At 38.0% G+C, this 23,187-nt stretch overlaps 1 protein-coding gene across 2 annotated transcripts in view; it reads left to right on the forward strand.

The window, feature by feature from the left end:
• The window catches only part of LOC127410857 (rho guanine nucleotide exchange factor 10-like), a 94,972-nt gene that overhangs the window by 29,323 nt on the left and 42,462 nt on the right, over positions 1-23,187 (forward strand). For both annotated transcript variants that reach the window (XM_051646066.1, XM_051646067.1), the window contains exons 6-20: positions 164-252; positions 682-738; positions 1,417-1,604; positions 2,141-2,257; positions 3,904-4,015; positions 4,114-4,223; positions 5,013-5,090; positions 5,310-5,489; positions 5,988-6,104; positions 8,329-8,421; positions 10,537-10,707; positions 12,553-12,698; positions 13,011-13,204; positions 21,031-21,146; positions 21,270-21,397. In XM_051646066.1, the coding sequence (XP_051502026.1) occupies positions 164-252; positions 682-738; positions 1,417-1,604; positions 2,141-2,257; positions 3,904-4,015; positions 4,114-4,223; positions 5,013-5,090; positions 5,310-5,489; positions 5,988-6,104; positions 8,329-8,421; positions 10,537-10,707; positions 12,553-12,698; positions 13,011-13,204; positions 21,031-21,146; positions 21,270-21,397 (1,896 nt within the window). The remainder of the gene's footprint in view (positions 1-163; positions 253-681; positions 739-1,416; positions 1,605-2,140; positions 2,258-3,903; positions 4,016-4,113; positions 4,224-5,012; positions 5,091-5,309; positions 5,490-5,987; positions 6,105-8,328; positions 8,422-10,536; positions 10,708-12,552; positions 12,699-13,010; positions 13,205-21,030; positions 21,147-21,269; positions 21,398-23,187) is intronic.

Consider the following 23,187-nt stretch of genomic DNA (forward strand, 5'->3'; position numbering starts at 1 on the left):
GTGAGTGCATGTCCTTGTACAAATTTGCTGTTTATTGCCTACAATATTACAATGACCTGAATTGACAGGACTAGTTATAATATTTAAATACTGAAATGTAATCTAAGGGTGATATTGAAAATGCATTGCTTATCTGTATGCTAATTGTTAGTTGTTTGTCCAGTGTTTTTAGTGAAGAGTGTCCAGTCATCAGAGAGGAAGATGCCCTGACTAAGTGGGTGTCAGACCCGGCTAACACAGCCTGGATGGAGAGTAAGTACTTAGGATTTTGTTGGGCCAATGAAAAATAAGCTCAGGAGAACAAACCCTCTCGAAACTAAAATTCCCTACACAAAAATCTCCTTTTGTCATCAGTTGTGGGAATTAAGCTGTAGTCCCAGCCATATATACAGCACTTAAATGTCAGCAGCTGCGCTAGATATTTGGTTATAATGATTTGCATCTTTTTATGTACATGTTGTTCAGTCCTTTATAAGGTTTTTGTATGTACATGTAATTCTATGAATAAAGACTTACAAGTCTTGTTCAGCTGTGTTTACTGTTTCTGAAGAGAATACCAGACATTTCCTTCCTTTTCACTGAAGAACTGCTCTCACACTGTGACTTTCACTGAGCACTGCTTTGATTTGGTTAGACATTGAGATTTCAAGCCATGTGTTTGCATTTGTCTGTTTGTTTAAGGTCCAGATGAAGTTATTTATGATGATGTACCAAGAGAGAACTCTGGATCCACCACGGGTTTGTTTTCTTTTTTCTTTCTTCTCTTACCGTCTGATGTATTTGATAAGCTGTTTATTAAAGATCTCATGAAAACGCATGGCAAGCACAGTTGTTTTTCTCCTGTGTTGACTTATTTCCTCTTGAAGTAGGAAGTTTGGGTGGAAATTATTGAAAGGATTGTTTTTTAATTATAGCAATGGCCTTTATTTTATGTCACAGCCGTGAAACATGATTTGTAAATAGGTTGCAGGTTTTATTTACTATGACAAAAATCTGTACAGTGCAATATGAGTTGTCAATATTTAAACATTTTCCAGAAGAGAGAGAGGATATGTCTTAAACATGTAATATATCTGCAAAAGGTTAATTTTTTCTACTTTAATTCAAAGCTATGGGACATGGACAGTTGCTTGCTAAATAGATGCTAAAAAGCTAAAAGACGTGGAATAAAAGACACAAAAATCCAATTTTGATTTCATGGGGTTTTTAACATTTCAGATAACAGCTATCACACAGTGTGCACACAGCATAGTCAAACAAATTTGAGAGAAATGAAAACAGAGTAAAGTTTGCCCAATAAACAGTTAATGTTAACAAGTGTCACATGACTGGCAGCGGTGCTGCCGCGGCTAGTGCCAAGCTTGAGAAATTGAATTGGGAGCTGCTTTTGTATAATGTGAAAACTGTGTGTGTCAGACCCAGATGAGATGATCTATGATAATGTTGAGTTTGGGGAGGAAGGTGGCAACAGCTCACTGGATAACGGCTGGAGTTCCAGTGAGTTTGAGAGCTATGAAGAAGCAAGTGACACAGAGAATGGACATGGAGAGAACAGCCTCCCTGATGCATTTGTCAGGGGCCGTGCACCCAGCAAGAAAACACATGTGTGTATTTATGCTACTACTCTACCTTTCCTCCATTTTTCTGTTTCTCTCTCTGTCTCTTCTCTTTTTCCTTGTATACTCTGTTTAATAAAACAGTTCCTTCTTGTGCAGCAAAGGACATTTGCAACATGTTTGAATGACATTTTCTGGCCTGCCTTTTGTGTATGAGTGTAACCAGATGCAAACAGGTCTGCTATCTGAATCCTTGGTTTTTCACTTTTTATTTTAGCCCAGCACTAATATTTAGAAACAGTAGGAAAGGCTTTAATATGCTGGTAGTAGTTTTGGTTTTGCTTGTGTTTTGGCACTGAATCAGTAGTTGAGTAGAGTGAGTGTTTATTTGATGGAATGTGTCTGGGTGTACTGTATATTTATTTATTTATTAAGGAGATAATTCTAAAGCCTTCATATTGTAATATTTTGCTTACTGATCATACAGAGGGATTTGTGTGAGTTTCTTAAAGTGTGTGCATGTGAGGGCAAAAAAAATCATTGGTGAGGTTGTGTGCAGTAATTCGTTCTCTGCCTCTGTTCAGCTGTCTGAAGATCTGGTGCGTTTGAAAGAGCACTATGAGAGAAAGATGCGAGATCTCGTGGCAAACACAGTGGGAACAGTAGAGCTGCAGCAGCTCAAGCACAAGCATGAACAGAAGGTAAAAGAAAAGAGTATGTGGGTTAGCCCTGACTGACAGCTGTCCGTCTTATTGGAGGTGTTCTTTCCTATCTGTGCTGCTGGTGGTGGGGCTTACTCTGTTAAAACCCAAATCCCTTCACCTCCGTCCATACTAAGCTTCTGTTTGTGTGTTGTGGGTTTGACTTGTCATTGTAGCTGTCATCATTTATGGAAAGTGAATGTAGTACATACTCCTTCCCTCTCATTTGTCCTCCCTCCATGTGTGGCTTTGTCACTGTTTTTTCTAGTGCAAACATTGTTGATGTATGACTCTTCCCCTCAGTGACTGCCACAGCAGGGCACAACCACATGCAACACAAACCTTTTCTATTACTGTTTAAGATTTTGCCAATAGCGATATCGAAGTTAGTGGAAAAGGCCGATAACTGATTAATAAAAAGTTTAAAAGTAGCAAGAGAGTTATAAAAAGGCTCAGACACAGAGGCGACAAGAGTCCAAAATGAATACAGTTTCAGATGTAGTGTATTGTTCAACCAAAAGTAATAATAATCCCAGTAATAATCAGGAAAAAAAAAAAGATTTGCTGCATAACGGGGGACTTTTAACTATAAACTAGCCTGAATTTCACTGGGGACTCTTATTTTGAAATGGCAAACTTGGCTTGAAGTTTTGATTCACCAGATGAGATTTAATGAGGAAAAAGATTTATTATTATTCATGTGATATCAAGTAGGAGACACAATGTACTGTATGTGCTGATGGGCGACGTTTCCATATAGTTGCAGTTTTCTTTGCATGCCCTGGCTTCAGTTTAAAACAATTCATTTTTCAATCACTTATTGATGTGAAGGTAAAAATATTGATAGATTTTTGACAATTATGAAAGATTTGTGAGTGATTGTTTTTATTTCACCTGTAGAGGCCGCAGAACCAAGGCGTTTTAACTGAAGAATCGGAGGAATTAAAAAAAAAATATCGGCACAGATTAATCGTTAAAACTGATATATTGGTCTACCTGTAGGATTTAATATTTGAAAAATGGGATCAGGACATGATTTTGTCTGGACTCGAACTTACATCCTCATGAACAGTGAGGCACTTATACTGTGTCCTAACCTGAAGCAATGCAACAGGTTTTCAGAGACAAGCAATATGTCTGCCCAGACTGAACGTCAAAACTGCTGCATAACACCACACAATCACAGCCAATCAAAACATACTTGATGTTTCATGTACAGTTATGAGGATTAGAATTTTGAACCAGTGAAATTTCACCGTCAGGGTACCTTGTGTGATGCCATAGAAATTGAAATCAAACTGTCAAGAAAATAGGCATGATTTGACTGACAGTTTGACAGACTGTTGAACTGCAGTTGCGGTCGCTGTCTTCCTTATTTGTACATCACATTCACCCCCCCCCTCCATCTTACCCATCAGTCATGTGATCTGGTGTCAGTGTAACATCTTTCCATTGTGTGTTTGTTCATTCACCACTTAACATTTAGCTTGGATGCATGATTTGTTGAGATCTTATGTCCTACTTTAATAGTTCCTTTCCACAGTGTGGGGTTCATCTTGTTATAAATCCAGGACTAACCCCTCTCAAAATGAAATTAGTGATTATATTACAGAGCACACAACTGAATCATGATGAATGTGCTACAGATGCAGCGCCTTGTAAAAGCAGCCAAAGATGGAACTAAAGATGGTCTGCAGAAAACCAAAGCGGTGGTGAGAAAGGGACGATCTTTCATCCGCACAAAATCACACTGTCATGGTAAATAACCAGGTCTCCATCTAAAACCTCCAGCATAATTAATGGGTTTACAAAGTATTGTTTTCTTATTTAAAATGCCTATAATATAATATTTTCAGAGAAGAAACCCAGCTGCTTTGATGAAGAGTCAGATCTTTTCATTGAGGTGGAGTGTTTTAACGCTGACCCAGTGCTGGGGCCCACACCTAATGGACTCTCTCAGCACCAGGTAATGTCTCGCACACACACATACACATATAACTTATTAATCATAAATTGTTTCATAATTTGATTTATTTAAAACAAGGATGTTCCCCTAATTTGTCATATTAAGCTCTCTTTTGGAGACAAATTTGTCCCCAGAGTATAGCTACTGTAAGTAAACATTTAAATTCACAATTAAAATCATATAATTATACAACAAGAGAATTCACCCATTTTGTTCCAATTGCTTTAAAAGAAACAACAGCTCACAAACAAACTATGGCTTTAGGTAGCAACGCCTTCTCAAAATATCTAGACTGCCTATAATAGCTGACAGAGAGCAACACTTTACAAGTCGTTAAGCCCTTCTTTTTCCCAGCCCAGCAGTCTACAGACCCATCTCATGCATTGCTCAGGTCATGTTAACCAGTTAACTCTAACAGAACTTGCAGCCGGGCTTTTATTGTCAATTTCAAAACCTGTACATCTAACAGCATATTCTGAAAAATGGAATGGAACTCCGATTGATCTGCAAATGGCAGACAGGCTAATTTCCCCTGCAATTCCAGGTTAGTCCAGTAGTGGTGCAGCCGTGCTTGAAAGTGCTCTATAAATGCATGTCTGCACCTAAATTTTATATACAGAGTAGACCTAAGCCTAACAGTTTTGTCCCTTAACTATAATCAAGTATGGACACAAACACAAGCACTGCCTCTCACTCTTATTAGAAATGACAACAGTCACAGAAAATGTTTGTTTACTTTACAAGTTGTACAAACCTTGAATATGGGCTTTTTTGTGTGTTTGTAAACAGGTGATGCGGAGATGTATTCTTGAGAAGATTCTAGAGAGCGAGAAGAACTATTTGGAAGCTCTGAAGAGAATTTTAGAGGTTTGTGCTGTTTTGTCTCCTTTTACCTGTGCTGTTTTAACATTCAGTGGAAAGTTTGTGTTATTGAATGCATTTCAATTGAAAACCATTTCTATTTTACTTGCAGTATATCTCAGATGAGAGAACAAACAATAGAATTGATTTGTTTTGGAATGTTGTGGTTCCCTGCATATTTATTTGAAAACCGTAAATTCTTCATACATGCTCTGCACATTACAGCAATATGAGAAACCACTATCGGAGATTGAGCCGCAGTTACTGAGCGACCGTAAACGTAAGGTGGTGTTTTATCGGATTCGAGAGATCCTGCAGTGCCACGCTCTGTTCCAGATGGCACTGGCCAGCCGTGTGTCTGACTGGGACCAGCTGGAGATGATCGGAGATGTGTTTGTAGCATCGGTGAGATATTTGATTATGTTAGATATTTGAAATGTTATGTTATTTGAATGGGTGCTGAAATGTGGACGTAATGTGGAATTGTGGACAGCACAGATTATCTTAAGCAGCATACAGTTCTGTTATCAGAACATAAAACCGTAAAAAAAATGTATCTAAGTGAATTGTGTTCCTGAATTGTATTCAGCTCTTTGGCTTCATATAAGGGTCAGAGAATTTAAAGGTATGATAAAAATATCTTCCTGCTTATCGTGCCTTGTTTTAGACTATGAACTCCAAATCTTCCAAGTAGTGATCACACACCACACCCTTCATCTAAGTTTCTACATGCACAAAACCTCTCCACCCATAGGCAGCTATTTGTGAAGTGTGTGTCCAAAACTACACCAGTAAAACCACTGTAGTTCATGAGGGAAACCCATTAAAAAAACAACATCATGGTTTCCCCTGTCTCTGTCATCTCATAACTGTGCCCTCACCTCTGTCACTCTCTTGCTGCAGTTTTCCAAGTCCATGGTGTTGGATGCATACAGTGAATATGTGAATAACTTTAGTTTGGCAATGGGAGTGGTGCGGAAGGCGTGTGCTGCTAAGCCATGGTTCCTCGACTTCCTCAAGGTTAGATATCCCTCCATGTCTAGAATATTCCTGTGGTGCAGTAATTACATGTGAACCAGTTCTGCTCTGTTCTGTTATATAATTTACAAAATGTTTCAAACATTTTCGGGGAGACCAGGGTCAGTTGTCACATGAAGTTTACACAGTGGCTATAATCCACACATTCTCGGAAAATGTAAGATTGGAAGTCAAATGTCCAATTACACAAATGTCTGTTTTCTGTAGCAAAGTTTTTTAAATGCCTATTTCACAACTCTTTTAAATTAGATAGATTTCTTTTTTTTTTTTGTGAACTCTATCCTCCAAAGTACATTTTCTCTGTCATCATATTTTGGTCATTTCATAAACAAGAGAACATAATCAAACTGCACTGGCATGTATTAAATCAAGGGGCAAATATTATGCAGGCAAATGTTCTACCAAATGTTTTAAATGTGTTCCTATGAAATGGTTGTTTTTAATGAAAGATAGGTTGGGGCATGTTGTCACATTTCTATCAGGGCTGGTTGTCACATGTGTTTTAAATGTCATAAATTTATACAATTTAACAATTAATATATTTTTTTGGCCAAAACAGTGTTTTGATATTTTTCATTTCACCTTTTCCATTTTTGTTTCATGAATCATTGTGCCTTGTTTGTTATTTGTTTTTTTTGTTTTTTTTTTTCTTTGCTGAAAAACCTACAACAGGCTGTTTAATACAAGCATAGATTTAAAGAGGCTTTGGAGGCAAGTTGTCACAAAAGGTCAACGAATGTTCAATGAATCTGTATCTTTAGGGGGGCCTGGGTAGCTCAGTGGTAAAGACGCTGGCAACCACCCCTGGAGTTCGCTAGTTTGAATCCCAGGGCGTGCTGAGTGACTCCAGCCAGGCCTCCTAAGCAACCAAATTGGCCCGGTTGCTAGGGAGGGTAGAGTCACATGGGGTAACTGGGATTCATCCTCCGCCACCCGGATTGAGGCGAATCACTACGCAACCACGAGGACTTAAAAGCGCATTGGGAATTGGGCATTCCAAATTGGGTGAAAAAGGGGAAAAAGAGAAAAATAATAATAACAATAACCTGTATCTTTTACAGCTTTTTTTTTTTTTTTTTGCTGTAAAATAGCGGTGAAAATGTTCAATAGTTTTTTAGCCAAGACTTCAAGGTACGTGGCAATGCAAATTTTGACAAAAAAAAAAAAAAATGTATCCTTAGAAATATAATCAGTTTGGTGTAAGAAGTTTGACAACTAGCCCTGGTCTCCCCTATGTTTACATTGCGTACGAGTCTAAAACCCCAGAAGTATGAGCATTGTGTGTAAACATTCGTGTAGATTCAGTGTAGAGAAATGATAATGTTGCCTTCAACAGCAAAAAAAACAAACAAAAAAAACAAACAACAAAACAAATAGCAATTAAATGCTTCTATTACTTAATTTTTATTTTTATTTTATAAGAATAAAATTTTATTCTTTCATCATTTATTCTCCCACTTGACGTCCCAGATGTGTACGACTCTTTCTTCTGTTGAACATAAAGATTTTCAAAGAATATTTCAGCTCTGTAGGTCCATACAATGCAAGTCAACAGGGTCCAAAACTTTGAATCTCAGAAAGCACATAAAGGTAGCATAAAAGTAATCCATACAACTCCAGTGGTTAAATCTATATTTTCAGAAACAATATGATAGGTGTGGGTGAGAAACAGATCGATATTTATTTTTTACTCTAAAATTTTACAAATAATGTTTACTATAAATCTCTACTTTCAAACAGTCCCCCTGAGTGCTCTCTTCACTCCTAAGAGTGCATACTGCCACGTACTGAGCAGGGAGGAGAATTTATAATAAAAAAGGACTTAAATATTGATCTGTTTCTCACCCACACCTATCATATCACTTCTGAAGACATGGATTTAACCACTGAAGTGGATTACTTCTATGGATTACTTTTATGCTACCTTTATGTACTTTTTTTGAGCTTCAATGTTCTGGAACCTGGACTTGCATTGAATGGACCTACAGAGCTGAGATATCCTTCTGAAAGTCTTTATATCAAGCAGAAGAAAGAAAATCATACTGGGATGGGATGAGGGTGGGTGAATGATGAGTGAAATGTCTTTTTGGGTGAACTATTTCTTTAAGTTTAATGCTCTTTCCTTTAGTTCTGACTTCGGGATGTGTTCAGGGTCACAGAGGTGAGAGGTTACATTTTAATGTGATGCTGTTTGTGTTGTCCACAGCATCGTCAGGAGACCAGTAAAGACCGTTTGACCCTCTATGGACTGATGATGAAGCCTATCCAAAGATTCCTGCAGTTCATATTGCTGCTGCAAGTGCGTCTTTCTCACAAACACTTCTTATGCACACCCCTACACACTTGTACAGTGGGTATAAAAAGTCTACAGACCCCTTTTAAAATTGCAGGTTTTTGAGTTGTAAAAAATGAATCCAAGATAAATTGTCAAATCTTTTTCCACCTTTTAATGTGAAAAATGCAGTCAACCAATTTCAAGTGAACAACAAACAGAAACTTTTTAGGAGGAAAAAATTTAAATAAAAGACACAATAACCTGGTTGCATAAGTGTGCACACCCCTCAACTAATACTTTATTGAAGCACCTTTTGCTTTTAATACAGCAGCCAGTCATTTTGAATAAGAGTCTTTCAATTGAGCACATCTTGATTTGTCAATTTTTTCCCACTCTTCCTTGCAAAAAAGATCCAGATCGATGAAATTGGGAGGGAATCTCATGTGCACAACCCTCTTCAAGTCATTCCACACATTTTCAGTTCAATTGGATTTAGGTCTGGGCTTTGTTTGGGCCATTCCAAAACATCGATCTTCTTCTGAAGCTATTCCTTTGTTTCTTGGATTTGTGTTTAGGGTCATTATTGTGCTGAAGGATGAAATTTCTCTTCATCTTCATCTTTCTAATGGAGCCCTGCAGGTTTTGTGGCAAAATTGACTGGTATTTGGCACTATCCATGTTTACTTCTGTCGTGACTAGTGCCCCAGTCGCAGCTGAAGAGAAGTAGCCCTATGGCATGATGCATCCACCACCATGCTCCACCGTGGGTATGGTGTTGTTTGGGTGATCAGCAGTCTCGTTTTTGCGCCAAACATACCTTTTAAAATGACCAAAAAGTTCTATATTGGTTTCATTATACCATAAAACATTTTGCCACATGGTACTGGGTGACAGGATATATGTTTTGGTAAAACTGTGAGGAATGGCTTCCATTTTGCCAACCTACCCCAAAGCCCAGAAATATGAAGAATACACATGCAGCAAGAGACCAGTCCTTGCCAGATATTCTTGCAACTCATTTAATGTAGAACCCTTGGCAGCCTCCCTGGTAAGTTTTTTTTTTTTTTTTTTCTCTCCCATCAATTGTCGATGGGCGCCCTGTTCTTTGGAATGCCATTGTGGTGTCCCATTTTCTCCACTTGTTGATGATGGCCTTACTATGTTCGATGGCACATCTAATGTTTTGACAATTCTTTTGTACCCCTCTCCTGTTTGTTATCTCTTCATAATGAGATCCTGCATATTCTTTGTAGGCTCTTTGTGGACAGTTGGCTTAAGCAGTAAGAAGATGCTAAGAAAATCTTACAGTTGATTTTTATTCAGGGTTAATCAGCATCACATAATTGATGACCAGAGGATTATAATTCCTTTCAAGTAAGAGTTTGAATGTGATTGGTCAATTCCAAACAGAGTCACATGCCTCTTTATATGCAGCCAGGTTATTGTAAGTCTTTTATTTTTCTTCTTTTCTCCTAAAAAGTTTGCAATTGTTGTTCACTTGAACTTGGTTGATTGCATTTATCTCATTAAAGGTGTAAAAAGATCTGACATGATTGATCTTGGTTGAATTTATTTTACATCTCAAAAACCTGCAATTTAATAATTTAACAGGGGTGTGTAGACTTTTTTTTATATCCACTGTATATACACAAATAAACCTGTTTGTTTTCCTATCGAAATTGAGACTTCTTGGAATTCTACTTTTTTATTTATTTATTTATTTATTTTGTTTTATTATTATTCCCCTTTTATAATTGTTTTAAGCTGTTTTCATTGTGTGGACCATTGGTTGGTTCCGCTAATGAAGGTTTCAGGCTTTACCATCCTTTTGGTTGCATTTGGCCACACACCTACCGTACTTACTCTATTGTGTATGAGTAATGAATTATGAGTAAGAAAATAAAGCTACTACAAATGCGATGATGACCAGAAGAGGGCGCCTGTTTCTTTCTTATCTACATCACTGCTACAACAATTTCAAATGTCGTCACTTTATTGTCAAAACCGTTTTAGTGAAGCTTTCAGACTTCCATTTTAGTTTTAACAGTTGAACAATCACTAACGACTAATTAATGCCATAAATTGTAAATGTACTGAAAAGTATGCTGAAAGTTTAATTTTTTCCATCTGTCTCTGTAGGACATGTTGAAAAACACACCAGTAGGTCATCCTGACCGTCTCCCTCTTCAAATGGCTCTCACTGAACTAGAAACGCTTGCTGAAAAACTAAACGAGAGGAAGAGAGAGGCTGATCAGCGCTGTGAGATTAGACACATCGCTAAGGCTATGAATGAACATTACCTCAATAAGGTAATGCAGCCCCTTCTACTCTAAAAGATGGGATATGAAGTGGGAATTCTGCTTTGATAGAAAAAGATTGCAGTAGTTCAGCTCAGAGCCATTGTGTAAAAGTGTGTGTGTGTGTGCGTGCATAGTCAAATTGTGTCATTTGGCAGTGGGTGTTTTAAGAAGCACAGTTAAACCTCGAGTGTGGCTGATTTTAGTGAAGCCCTGCTGTCACTGATATGGACTCAGTACTGAGCCAGTATTGTAAACAGAACCAGCTTTAAAGGCCCATGCCAGCTGGGAAGGGCCGGAGTGGGATTTATATTCAGCCTGGGAATTTCATGTCCAGGTCAGCCCAAGTGAACATGATAACAATAAATTGAGAATATGGCAAATATATGCAATTGCTAGAAAATTATAAGCTCTCCATGTCTATATATCACATATGACGTTTAAAATGTACGTTTAAATCACTTGATTTTAGCCTTCTGACATAAGATTTCATTGCATGTGTAAATTTTAATGTCTAGTGTATTTTAAAGTCTACCTAGGCAAATAATAACACAGTAGAACTGTAACTGTGAATACATATTTCAAGATGTAAAGGCTTACAATTAAAATTTTCAGAGCTTTGTATTTTACAAAGTATTTGATCTTTTAATTGAGATCCAGTGAAAATATGTGCAGCAATGAAATGCTTAAGAAACTTACTGAAGGTTGAGTGTTTGTCTTTAAATTTTTACATGCCATTCCAAATGAAAGAAATAAAATAAATATGAACGAAAAGTACTAACATTAACAAATCTGTACTTTTTTTTACTTGGAATGTAAATGTTATGGACACCAGCAATATGGCTACTGTCTCTTTAGGAGGATCGGGATTGAGCGCATAATACAATATTTGAGACTCTATACGCAGTTTGTTTCGTTACGTTTAATTTTGGGAGAGCTGTAAAGTCCCCTTATTTTTGTACTGTATCGTATGGTTGCATCTGCATTGATTTGCTATTATGTATTTTTATTTTATTTTGTGACAATTAAGAAAATTGTTATCATTCTGCACTGCAAGGAATGAGGATTTCAGAGATTAATTAAGATTGAGACTACAGTCAGTATTGAACTTGTGATGATCTGCTAACCTAAAGCATGTTCATCCATTCAGCTAATAGTATCTCTTCTCGCTGGATCTTCCGTGATCCTTCTTCCCGCTGTCAAGTGAAGTGTCCGTGTGATAGCGCAACAGCCAATGTTTTGTCTCTCACAGTCCACTCTCTCATTTGTTTGGGTTTGAAACTATAAAATACGGTAGAGTCTGCATCCACTATAATACGTAATGCAATTCTGATCCCTTATATCGGATATGGGCTGGAGTGGCTAATCGGGAGGACTGACAATACAGACGGTTGGCAACTGTTATGCGACACGAATAAAAGTTTATTAACCAACATGTGGACCTGCCGGCCTAATCTTTGAGCGGCCCACCGGGATTTCTCCCGGTCTTCCCGATTAGCCACTCCAGCCCTGCATCTGGGACTCCAATATCTATTTTGTTTAACTTTGCACTATGTGACTGCTTTGCTCTAAGGGTAGGTTTATATGGCGTTTAAGCTGTAAGTTTATGCATACTCAATAGTTTTTCTCTGAATATACTCACTTCAGGAGGTTTTGTTTCTGTAGCGCACATAGAATGTTTTAATGTTTTGTCTCACTGTAGCATAAACTCAGCGCTCACACAAGATTGGGCTTGGGCATATGTGAGTGTTCAATGTAAACTGTGCTGATGAATGGCTGTGACAGAGTAGCACACTTAAATATTTAATCCCCAGTTCAATCCTTTTATTGCTGTTTCTGCTTCTCTCTCTCACACAGCTGCTGAGCAGCGGCAGCCGTTATCTGATTCGTTCTGATGACATGGTGGAAACTGTTTATAACGATCGTGGGGAGATTGTTAAGACTAAGGAACGGCGAGTCTTTCTTCTGAATGACGTGCTCATGTGTGCCACCCCCAACCAACAGTATGACACATTACACATATCATAAACACAATCCACCATCTAGAATAAATGTCAGTCAGTTACTGTACAAACTGCATTGCCCGGCATCACATATTCACTGCCCTTGTTGGCAAGAGCCTTATATTCATTAGAAATTCTTACTTTTGTGTTCCATGGAAATATAGCTGCATACAGGGTTGGAACAACATGAGGGTGACCATACAGTATGATGGCAGAGTTTTCAATTTTGGGTGAACTATTCCTTTCCACAAGCTGCTAGGTTACTCTCCACAGAAAAAACCCCTCCTCACCTGAGTGTTTGTCTTTCTCCAGCTCTTCTCAGGATGGTGTTAGTGTGGGAGCTGGAGGTGAAGGTGCTCCCTCAGGACAGAGGTTTCTGCTCAAGTGGAGTGTGCCATTGAGTCTGGTGGAGGTTGTGGAGTTTGGCTCCAGTGAGGAGATGGGCGACTCAGCCAGATTTCCCCCCTCACACTCAGGAGAGAAAGTGGTCATCAACGCTAAACCTAGTATGTTATGTTACACTCACAGAAACATGCATGTACACACACACACACACACACACACACACACACACTCACATTTATCAGCTATTCAAATAAGGACATGCTATAGACTTTTATTGATTTAATATAAAGCTAATTATAATTACTATAGACTTGTCCTAACCGTACCCCTATAAGAAAATGTTTCACATTTTTAGAATGAAAATCAAAACATCATGAATACCCAGATGTCCAAAAAAAAAGTGAGGTTTTGTCAGATTTAGATCACTTCTGTTAAAAATGTGTCCCCAAACTATTAAATGTATCCCCATACTAAGCTTGAAGATGATTTTCATCATTAATGTAGTTATCCCACAATTTTGATGCGTGTAGTCCGATCTGATGTTGGAAAGAGCCATTTTCTGCTCCTCCTGGAGGTCAAGGGGCTAGTGGTGTTTCAGGTTCTGGACTGATAATCCAAAGATTGCATTTTCAAGCAGTGATTTCTCCTGTCCATGAGCTACATATATCCCAACCACTATTGTTTCCCTGCATAAGGCATTTAACCTCAGCTTGTTCCAGATGAAATAGCACTATAGGTACTGTAGAGTGCTTTGGATAGAAATGTGTGCTCATTGAAAAAATAATCAAACAACCTAAAATACCTGAGTGATTGTAGCAATAGAAGGAAGTGTGTGGAGAGATGTATTATGCCTGACCCTCAATGCACAATACACTTATTTTTAAATGTACAAGAGCACAGATGTGGCATTTAAAGCAGATATTCAGAAAAACTGTGGTTAGATTACATTGTGAATTCTGACACATCCAGATAAATATGTCATGGTCTCACACATTTTGACACTTCTGACAGAATTTAGATTGAAATGTGGCTTTTAATATGAGATCCTAAAAATGAAATATTAATTGAAATATGTCAGGTGAAGCTATCGGAGACAGAGAAAAAGAAGAAAAAAGGAAAGACAGAGAACTCTAAAGGAGTCTGTTTATACAGTGCATCCGGAAAGTATTCACAGCGCTTCACTTTTTCCACATTTTGTTATGTTACAGCCTTATTCCAAAATGGATTAAATTCATTATTTTCCTCAAAATTCTACAAACAATACCCCATAATGACAACGTGAAAGAAGTTTGTTTGAAATCTTTGCAAATTTATTAAAAATAAAAAACGAAAAAAAATCACATGTACATAAGTATTCACAGCCTTTGCCATGACACTCAAAATTGAGCTCAGGTGCATCCTGTTTCCACTAATCCTTGAGATGTTTCTACAACTTGATTGGAGTCCACCTGTGGTAAATTCAGTTGATTGGACATGATTTGGAAAGGCACACACCTGTCTATATAAGGTCCCACAGTTAACAGTGCATGTCAGAGCACAAACCAAGCCATGAAGTCCAAGGAATTGTCTGTAGACCTCCGAGACAGGATTGTATAGAGGCACAGATCTGGGGAAGGGTACAGAAAAATTTCTGCAGCATTGAAGGTCCCATTGAGCACATTGGTCTCCATCATCCATAAATGGAAGAAGTTTGGAACCACCAGGACTCTTCCTAGAGCTGGCCGCCCGGCCAAACTGAGCGATCGGCGGAGAAGGGCCTTAGTCAGGGAGGTGCCCAAGAACTCGATGGTCACTCTGACAGAGCTCCAGCGTTTCTCTGTGGAGAGAGGAGAACCTTCCAGAAGAACAACCATCTCTGCAGCACTCCACCAGTCAGGCCTGTATGGTAGAGTGGCCAGACGGAAGCCACTCCTCAGTAAAAGGCACATGACAGCCTGCCTGGAGTTTGCCAAAAGGCACCTGAAGGACTCTCAGACCATGAGTAACAAAATTCTCTGGTCCCTTTGGCCTGAATGGCAAGCGTCATGTCTGGAGGAAACCAGGCACCGCTCATCACCTGGCCAATACCATCCCTACAGTGAAGCATGGTGGTGGCAGCATCATGCTGTGGGGATGTTTTTCAGCGGCAGGAACTGGGAGACTAGTCAGGATCGAGGGAAAGATGAATGCAGCAATGTACAGACATCCTTGATGAAAACCTGCTCCTGAGCGCTCTGGACCTTAGACTGGGGCGAAGGTTCATCTTCCAACAGGACAATGACCCTAAGCACACAGCCAAGATAACAAAGGAGTGGCTACGGGACAACTCTGTGAATGTCCTTGAGTGGCCCAGCCAGAGCCCAGACTTGATCCCGATTGAACATCTCTGGAGAGATCTGAAAATGGCTGTGCACCAACACTCCCCATCCAACCTGATGGAGCTTGAGAGGTCCTGCAAAGAAGAATGGGAGAAACTGCCCAAAAATAGGTGTGCCAAGCTTATAGCATCATACTGAAAAAGACTTGAGGCTGTAATTGGTGCCAAAGGTGCTTCAACAAAGTATTGAGCAAAGGCTGTCAATACTTATGTACATGTGAGTTTTTTTCATTTTTTTATTTTTTATAAATTTGCAAAGATTTCAAACAAACTTCTTTCACATTGTCATTATGAGGTATTGTTTGTAGAATTTTGAGGAAAATAATGCATTTAATCCATTTTGGAATAAGGCTGTAACATAACAAAATGTGGAAAAAGTGAAGAACTGTGAATTCTTTCCGGATGCACTGTAGGTCCAGGCTGATGTGAGATTAACCTTTCATGTTTATTCAGTTGATTTTTTTCTGCTGAAAGGGTGAGAAGTTATACTTAGCGTTTTTTTTTTTTTTGTTTGTTTTTTTTTCTCTCATTTTACCAAGCAAAACAGGGTACTTTGAAGTTGCCACTGAGCATTTGTGCTACCAGACAAAAAGTCATCTGTTTTAGTGGATTGATTTTTATGCTTTTTCCTTAGGGATTCCAGTCAGAGGTTGTTTTAAAAAATGGCTGCTGTCTCACCCCCTGCTGTTTGTGCATTTCTAATTCCTGCTGTTCTACTGCATCTGTAAATATGTTTTATAGATTGGTACATAATGAATGTGTTATATGCATAATGCTATGTTGACTTTGCAAGTCAGAGATGCTTTTTGTAGTTTGGCCATATTGGCTTAATCGTACAATATCTAGATTCTGCATTTACTCCAGAAGTCTCTGGTTTGGGAAAACACTTTGAAACTAAGACATGCATGTTTTGATTTTCCTTCAAGAAAACATGATAAAATGAGGTAAAATTACTTTTCGAAATCATCTGGTGCTTGGGATGTCTTTTTTTTGTCTGTTCTGTTTTTGTGGTTTTGAAAAAAAAAATGGGTCACACTGACTCATGAAGCTTCAACAAAAGGGGAAATCCTTTTTTTCTATTTGATTGCATGTGTGCTATTCAGTACAGCTAAGATTTTACAAGACATGAAAAACCCACACTTGAACCACAAAGTTCAAGACTGTAAGTCTTGCAAGACAATCTGGATGTTTGTGTTTTTATAGTTTTAGAGAAAAGACACAGCAGCTGAAACACATTGGACTCTCTGTGTTGTTTTTCTGTAATGTCTGAAGGCTTTCTGAAGTGTAAAAACTGTGGGAGAGGGGAAAAAAATCCCCTCTCAGCAAGGCTGAAGAAGACTGGTGTGATCACTGTGGTTACTGAAAACAAGGTCTGTGTGCAGGAACTGCTCTTATTCAGACTAGAGCACGAATCTCAGCCTCTTTCTTTTTTTCTCTCTCGTTTTAATTATCCAAAACCAAGAATAAAGTTACAGGGAGGGAAGGAGATGTCACTGTTTCGGACTCTGTGGAATGTTAAAGGGATAGTTCACCCAAAAAAGAATATTCAGTCATTGGTTGCTCACCTGTGTACCCAATTTGACTTGCTTTCTTTTTCTTAGCTCAAAGGGAGAAATAGTGAAACAATTGTGCTCAGTGATGTCACACACTAGCAGTTTATGGTGACCACATCTTCAAGCTTTAAAAGCACGCAAAAGTATAATTCAGAAGTCTAATAAATTATCCCATGAGATCATGATTGTTATGGAAGCGTACGATAAAGTTTGATGAGAAACAAACTGAAATCTAATGTATTATTTAGTTAAACTGTTGACCGACCGTTGCTCTCCTCCGCACATTCATGAGACCGCACGAGAGCAAGTTCAAGCAGCCTCCGCTCGCAAAATGGGGCGTTCAAGGGACAACCTGTTTTATCTAAAATCTATGAACGTGCATAGGAGAGCAACGGTCACTCAGTAGTTTCACTAAATAATATATTAGATTTCGGTTTGTTTCTCACCAAATCGTATGGTTTAAAAACAACCGTGAGTCTCATGGGATAATTTATTAGACTTTTAAATTACAGTTGTGGCCAAAAATATTGGCACCCTTTTTAAAATGAGTAAAGAAGGCTGTGAAAAAAAAATGTCTTTTATTGTTTATCCTTTTGATCTTTCATTCAAAATATTCACAAAAATCTAACTTTTAATTGAAGTAAACTAATTGAAAGGGTGGAAAAATCTCAGAATTAAATGTTTTTCTCCAAAACATGTTTGCCAAAATTATTGGCATCCCTAGAAATTCATATGAGTAAAATATATCTGAAGTATATTCCCATTCATATTTTACATTTTTTTTAGTACACCTGGTTGACAAGAACATGAAATTGTTCAGTTATGACTTCCTGTTTCACAGGGGTATAAATGAGGTAACACACAGGCCAAAAACTCTGTCATAATGGGTAAGACCAAAGAATAAATGTATGATGTGTAGCAAAAGGTTGTTTAGCTTCACAAAATGGGAAGTGGCTATAAGAAAATAGCTAAAGCATTGAAAATACCCATTTCCACCATCATGGCAATAATTAAGAAGTGCCGGTCAACTGGAGATGTTACGAATTGGCTTGAAAGAGGACGTGTGTCTATATTGTCTCCATGCACGCTGAGGAGGATGGTTTGAGTGGCCAAAAATTCTCCAAGGATCACAGCTGGAGAATTGCAGGAAATATTTGGGTCTTGGGGTCAGAAAGTCTCCAAAACTACAATCAGACGTCACCTACTTCACAACAAGTTGTTTGGGAGGGTTTCAAGAAAAAAGCCTCCGCTTTCATCCAACAACAAACACAAGTGTCTTCAGTTTGCCAGATATTACTGAACCTTCAAAAGGGACCGGGTTCTATGGTCAGACAAAACAAAAATAGAGCTTTTTGGCAATAAACACCAGAGATGAGTTTGGCGCACACAGAGAGGTAGCCAAATGGAAAAGTACCTCATGCCCACAGTTAAATATGGTGGTGGATCTTTAATGTTGTGGGGTGTTTTTATGCCAGAGGTCCTGGACATCTTGTTCGGATACATGGCATCATGGACTCTATCAAATACCAACAGATAAAAAATCAAAATCTGATTGCCTCTGCCAGAAAGCTTAAAATTGGCTGTGGTTGTATATTCCAGCAGGACAATGATCCAAAACACACATCAAAATCAACACAAAAATAGTTAACTGACCAAAAAAATCAAGGTTCTGCCATGGCCATCCCTGTCCCCTGACCTGAACCCCAAAGAAAATATGTGTGGTGAACTGAAGAGGAGAGTCTACCAGCATGGACCTCTGAATTTGAAGGATCTGGAGAGATTCTGTATGGAGGAATGGTCTCAGATCCCTTGCCATGTGTTCTCCAACCTCATTAGGCATTATAGGAGAAGACTCAGGGCTGTTATCTTGGCAAAGGTAGATTGCTCAAAGTATTAAATAAAAGGGTGCCAATAATTTTGCCACACATACAGTATATTTGACAAAAATACTTGTTTTTGTTTGGAATTGTTTGATATCTATTTGAGGATAGATTTTTGTGAATGTTTTGAATGAAAGACCAAAAGGATAAACAATAAGGATATATTTTTTTATATTTTTATATTTTCTCATATTTCTCATATCATTTTGCATTCTTTTGAATCATGAAGAGGTGGTAACCATACACTGCCATTGTATGACACTGAGCACAACATTTTTTCATAATTTCTACCTTTGTGTTAAGAAAAAGAAAGTCAAATGGGGTTATAACAACACAGGGGTGAGTAAACAATAACTGAATTTTCATTTTGGGGTGAACTATCCCTTTAAAGGAAAGTTCTTGAACAGCTAAATTAGCAAGAGTACCAAGAAGCTTTAGTTTTCAATTAAGACTGAATTGTTAAGTGTTGATATCCCACCTTAGATTGCGTAAACTATTCAGCACAGGGTTTGAATTCTCCTCTAAAACAGTTAAGATGGAGAAGAAAACCTCTTCTTATTTTAGCACACATATGACAGTTCTGTCATCAGTAACTGTAGTCTTGAGGAGTTTGGTTCTTGAGAGGGATGTAATGCTCAAGTTTATGGATTAAGTTCCTCTTAATTGATGAATAATGTACACTACCAGTCAAAAGGTACACTTGGATACACCTTATCTTATTTATGTTTATCATAATCTTAAAGGAATATGTTCACCCAAAAATGAAAATTCAGAAAAATTATTATTATTTTACATTAAAGTGAGTCACCAGCTGCCATAGTATTGGCAAGACGGACTGGGATATTCATTAAAATGTCCTTTTGTTTTCCACATAAGACAGAAATGTATACAGGTTTGAAATGCCATGAGGGTGATTACATTATGACAAAAGACTTGTCAAGAACTATAGTTTTATAGACAAATATAAATTGTATCTATACGTGAATTTCTTTACTAAAATAAAATTATGTAAAAAAAACTGTGTGTGTGTGTGTGTGTGTATATATATATATATATATATATATATATATATATACTGTGTGTGTGTGTGTGTATGTATATATATATGTAAGGAAGAGTGGAGCAGCACAAAGCAGTCTATTATATGGGACAATATTTGGGGGAGACACAGCACACTCTGAATCTCATATGAACCTGTGTTCAAGGAATCAGTGAATTAATATCACATAGGCACAATATAGGGATTCAGTATCTGCTGAATCAGCCTTAGCCAGCGAAGAAAATCTTTAACGGGCCCAAACTAAAAGAAACACTGTGGTATATAACCTGTAGTGAAATACAATATTTAATGAGTGATGAAGATTGAATGAAAAATTGTTACCAACTCGGTGATTCAAACATTTGAAGATGTACACTATATGGCCAAATAAGATGCGGATATATGGCTATTTTAGCTACAACCATTACTAGCAGGTGCATATAATCAAGTGTACAGTCAATACAATCTCCTTAGACAGACATTTAAAGCTGAAGTATGTAACTTTTTCTGTTAAAATACTTTCTCCTATCCCAGTCTAACATGCAGAGACAAGTATTAGTAAGCTATTCATAGGTTAATTCTCTCAGAAACTGTAAGCACTGTCTTTCTGTGGCGCTTTTAAAAAAAAAAATTTTTTTTTGGAGAGAGAACGGCTAAGACCTGCCCCAACAATGTTGCTCAACCAATGGCATGAGTTGGGGGTGAAGACACATTACAACCGTTAACTTGTTTAGTGCTGGGTTTTTGAAAGTGGGGGCATGACTAATCCAATACCTTAGCTCGTGGAGTGGCAAAAATCATTTGCAGCACTTTTAAAGTGTACAGTAACGTTTTCTAGCTAGCCAGACACCTTTAACGTTAAATCAACATACTTTGTAACATGGACCCATAACTCAGACTTGTACGAAGCCCCACAGCCATGTTCCAACATCTACTGGAACTGAAGCTTTTCCAGTTGAGTAGAAGCTGTTATAGAGGCAAAGGGTGAACCAACTCCGTATTAATTGCCTTGATTTTGAAATATAAAACAAACAAATTTGTGTGTTGTTCAGGCCATGTATTGGTAGTTCAGGCATGTAGTGTACTGCATGTTTGTTATTGGATTTTTAACTTAATTTAATTAATCAGGTTTAGTTGATCTAAAATGTCTCATTTGCAGATAAGTTGTATATGGGTCCAGGGCAGCTGTACCAGGACTTGCAGAACCTGATCCATGACCTGGGTTTGGTCAACCAGATCTCTACCATGATCAGCAGTCTGAAGGGCAATTATCAGGTGAGACAGTAATCTCACTGCTTTACTGGAACACTTTAGAAATGGACAGACTGATATTCAGACGAGAATATATGCTATTCTTACCACTCAAATCCATTTTACACTCTCTCTCTTTCTCTTCAGAATGTTAATGGGACAGTTGCTCAGGATTGGGTTTCAGGTCTCCAGCGCCTCATCTTAAAGAAAGAGGAGGAGATTCGGGCTGCTGATCGCTGTAGGATACAACTACAGTTACCAGGGAAACAAGACAAGTATGTGTGACCTTAAACTGACCCCTGACTGCTGTTTGCACCAAGGGGTCAAGTTTTGGCTGGTAGCATGATCCAGTTAGCCCTTGCTGGTTGATGCCGTAATTACATCACTCAGGAGGCATAAACACATTTTCTGTCAGTGTTGAAATCAAGGTAAAATTAGGGCTGTCAAATGATTAAAATTGAATTCATTACATGATATACCAATTAATTAATCGCATATTAAAATTTACTGACAAAGGCCCCCACATAAATGTAATTTAGGATATAACTGAAATAAATATAATTCCAAACCAATATTATAAATCATGTTCAAATACATTACATCATATACTGTACATACAGTATTGTGCAAAAGTTTTAGGCACTTGTGAAAAATGTTGCATAGTGAGGATGACTTCAAAAATAATGAGATAAATAGTTTTCATTTATCACTTATTTAATACAAAGTCCAGTAAACAAAAAAGCTAAATCAATATTCAGTGTGACTACCTTTGCCTTTAAAACAGCACCAATTCTCCTAGGTACACCTGGACACAGTTTTTCTTGGTTGTTGGCAGATAGGATTTTCCAAGCTTTTTTCCAAGCTTCTTCTGTCTATTTAGCCTGTCTCAATTGCTTCTGTCTCTTTATGTAATCTCAGACTGACACGATGTTCAGTGGGGTATTTGTGGGGGCCATGACATCTGTTGCAGGGCTCCCTGTTCTTCTATTCTAATCTTTTCTGTATGCAAAAGTAATGTTTGGGAGTCTAACATTTATATTTCCTATTGACACACAAATAACCATCTTAAGACAAATGCTTTTGTGAAACATTTTATGTGCCTAAGGCTTTTGCACAGTACTGTATATTGTGGCAACAGACAAGTAAAGCATTTAAACAATACAAAAAGTGGCTTTAAATTTTCAGTATTGTTTGTTTTATTCCTGTGTCATTGAGCATAACTGTATTATTGAACTTATTCTGTCTGCACCATTTTTAATTGTTGGTCTATGTACTCGTGTCAGATGAATGATTTTGGAGCGTCTCACTTTGGTTTTGTCGCGTCTCACTAGTTGTCAGCATCTCTAGTCATAAGCGCTGTATTTTTGGACGATGTGTCAAGTTAAACGTTTGAAACTTAGGAAAATGTATCCCTTTACTGTTGTGCTCAATCCAGCAGTCATTGAGCATAAAAGCGTGACTGTGGAAGGCTGTATGCTGCCTGCTCGTTGGTTTGAGGAGGGATGTTGCCTGTGCAGCTGGAGCGCTGACTGCCCCCTACTGCTACAGCTTGCTAAAACATCAAGGTGGTACATGAGCACTGAACTGCTCCGATGGTAGGGATGAGCACGATTAATTGCGTTGATTGTTTTTATGCATTATTTTTCATTAAATTAATCACACTAAATTAACATGTTCTATCGACAGACCTAATAAAAATAAGTTACAACCAGGGGTTAAGTTGGGGCAGAACGATCAGTGGTAGGCTATCTTCGTACTCACTCTAAAGAACTTTAAAGTTCTTTAATTTAAATATTAATGTCATTGTTTAGTCAGTGGCAGCCCCTGCCATATGTGACACAGCATTCATTTAGAGCAGCACTGTTTTCTGTAGATACCTCTCAGCTCTCAGATGCACACTTCACTGTTACTCACCCCTGGTATAAATCCACTGACATACAATTGTAGTATTGCGGGTGATAGAAAGTGCAAGCACAGCCAGATTAAGAATCCTGGACAGCTCACATTGAAAAAAACAAAAAATAAACACTACTAGACCAACACTTTGGTGTTGTTTGTTTCTATA

The sequence above is a fragment of the Myxocyprinus asiaticus genome, chromosome 20, assembly GCF_019703515.2.
Source record: "Myxocyprinus asiaticus isolate MX2 ecotype Aquarium Trade chromosome 20, UBuf_Myxa_2, whole genome shotgun sequence".
NCBI lineage: Eukaryota > Metazoa > Chordata > Actinopteri > Cypriniformes > Catostomidae > Myxocyprinus > Myxocyprinus asiaticus.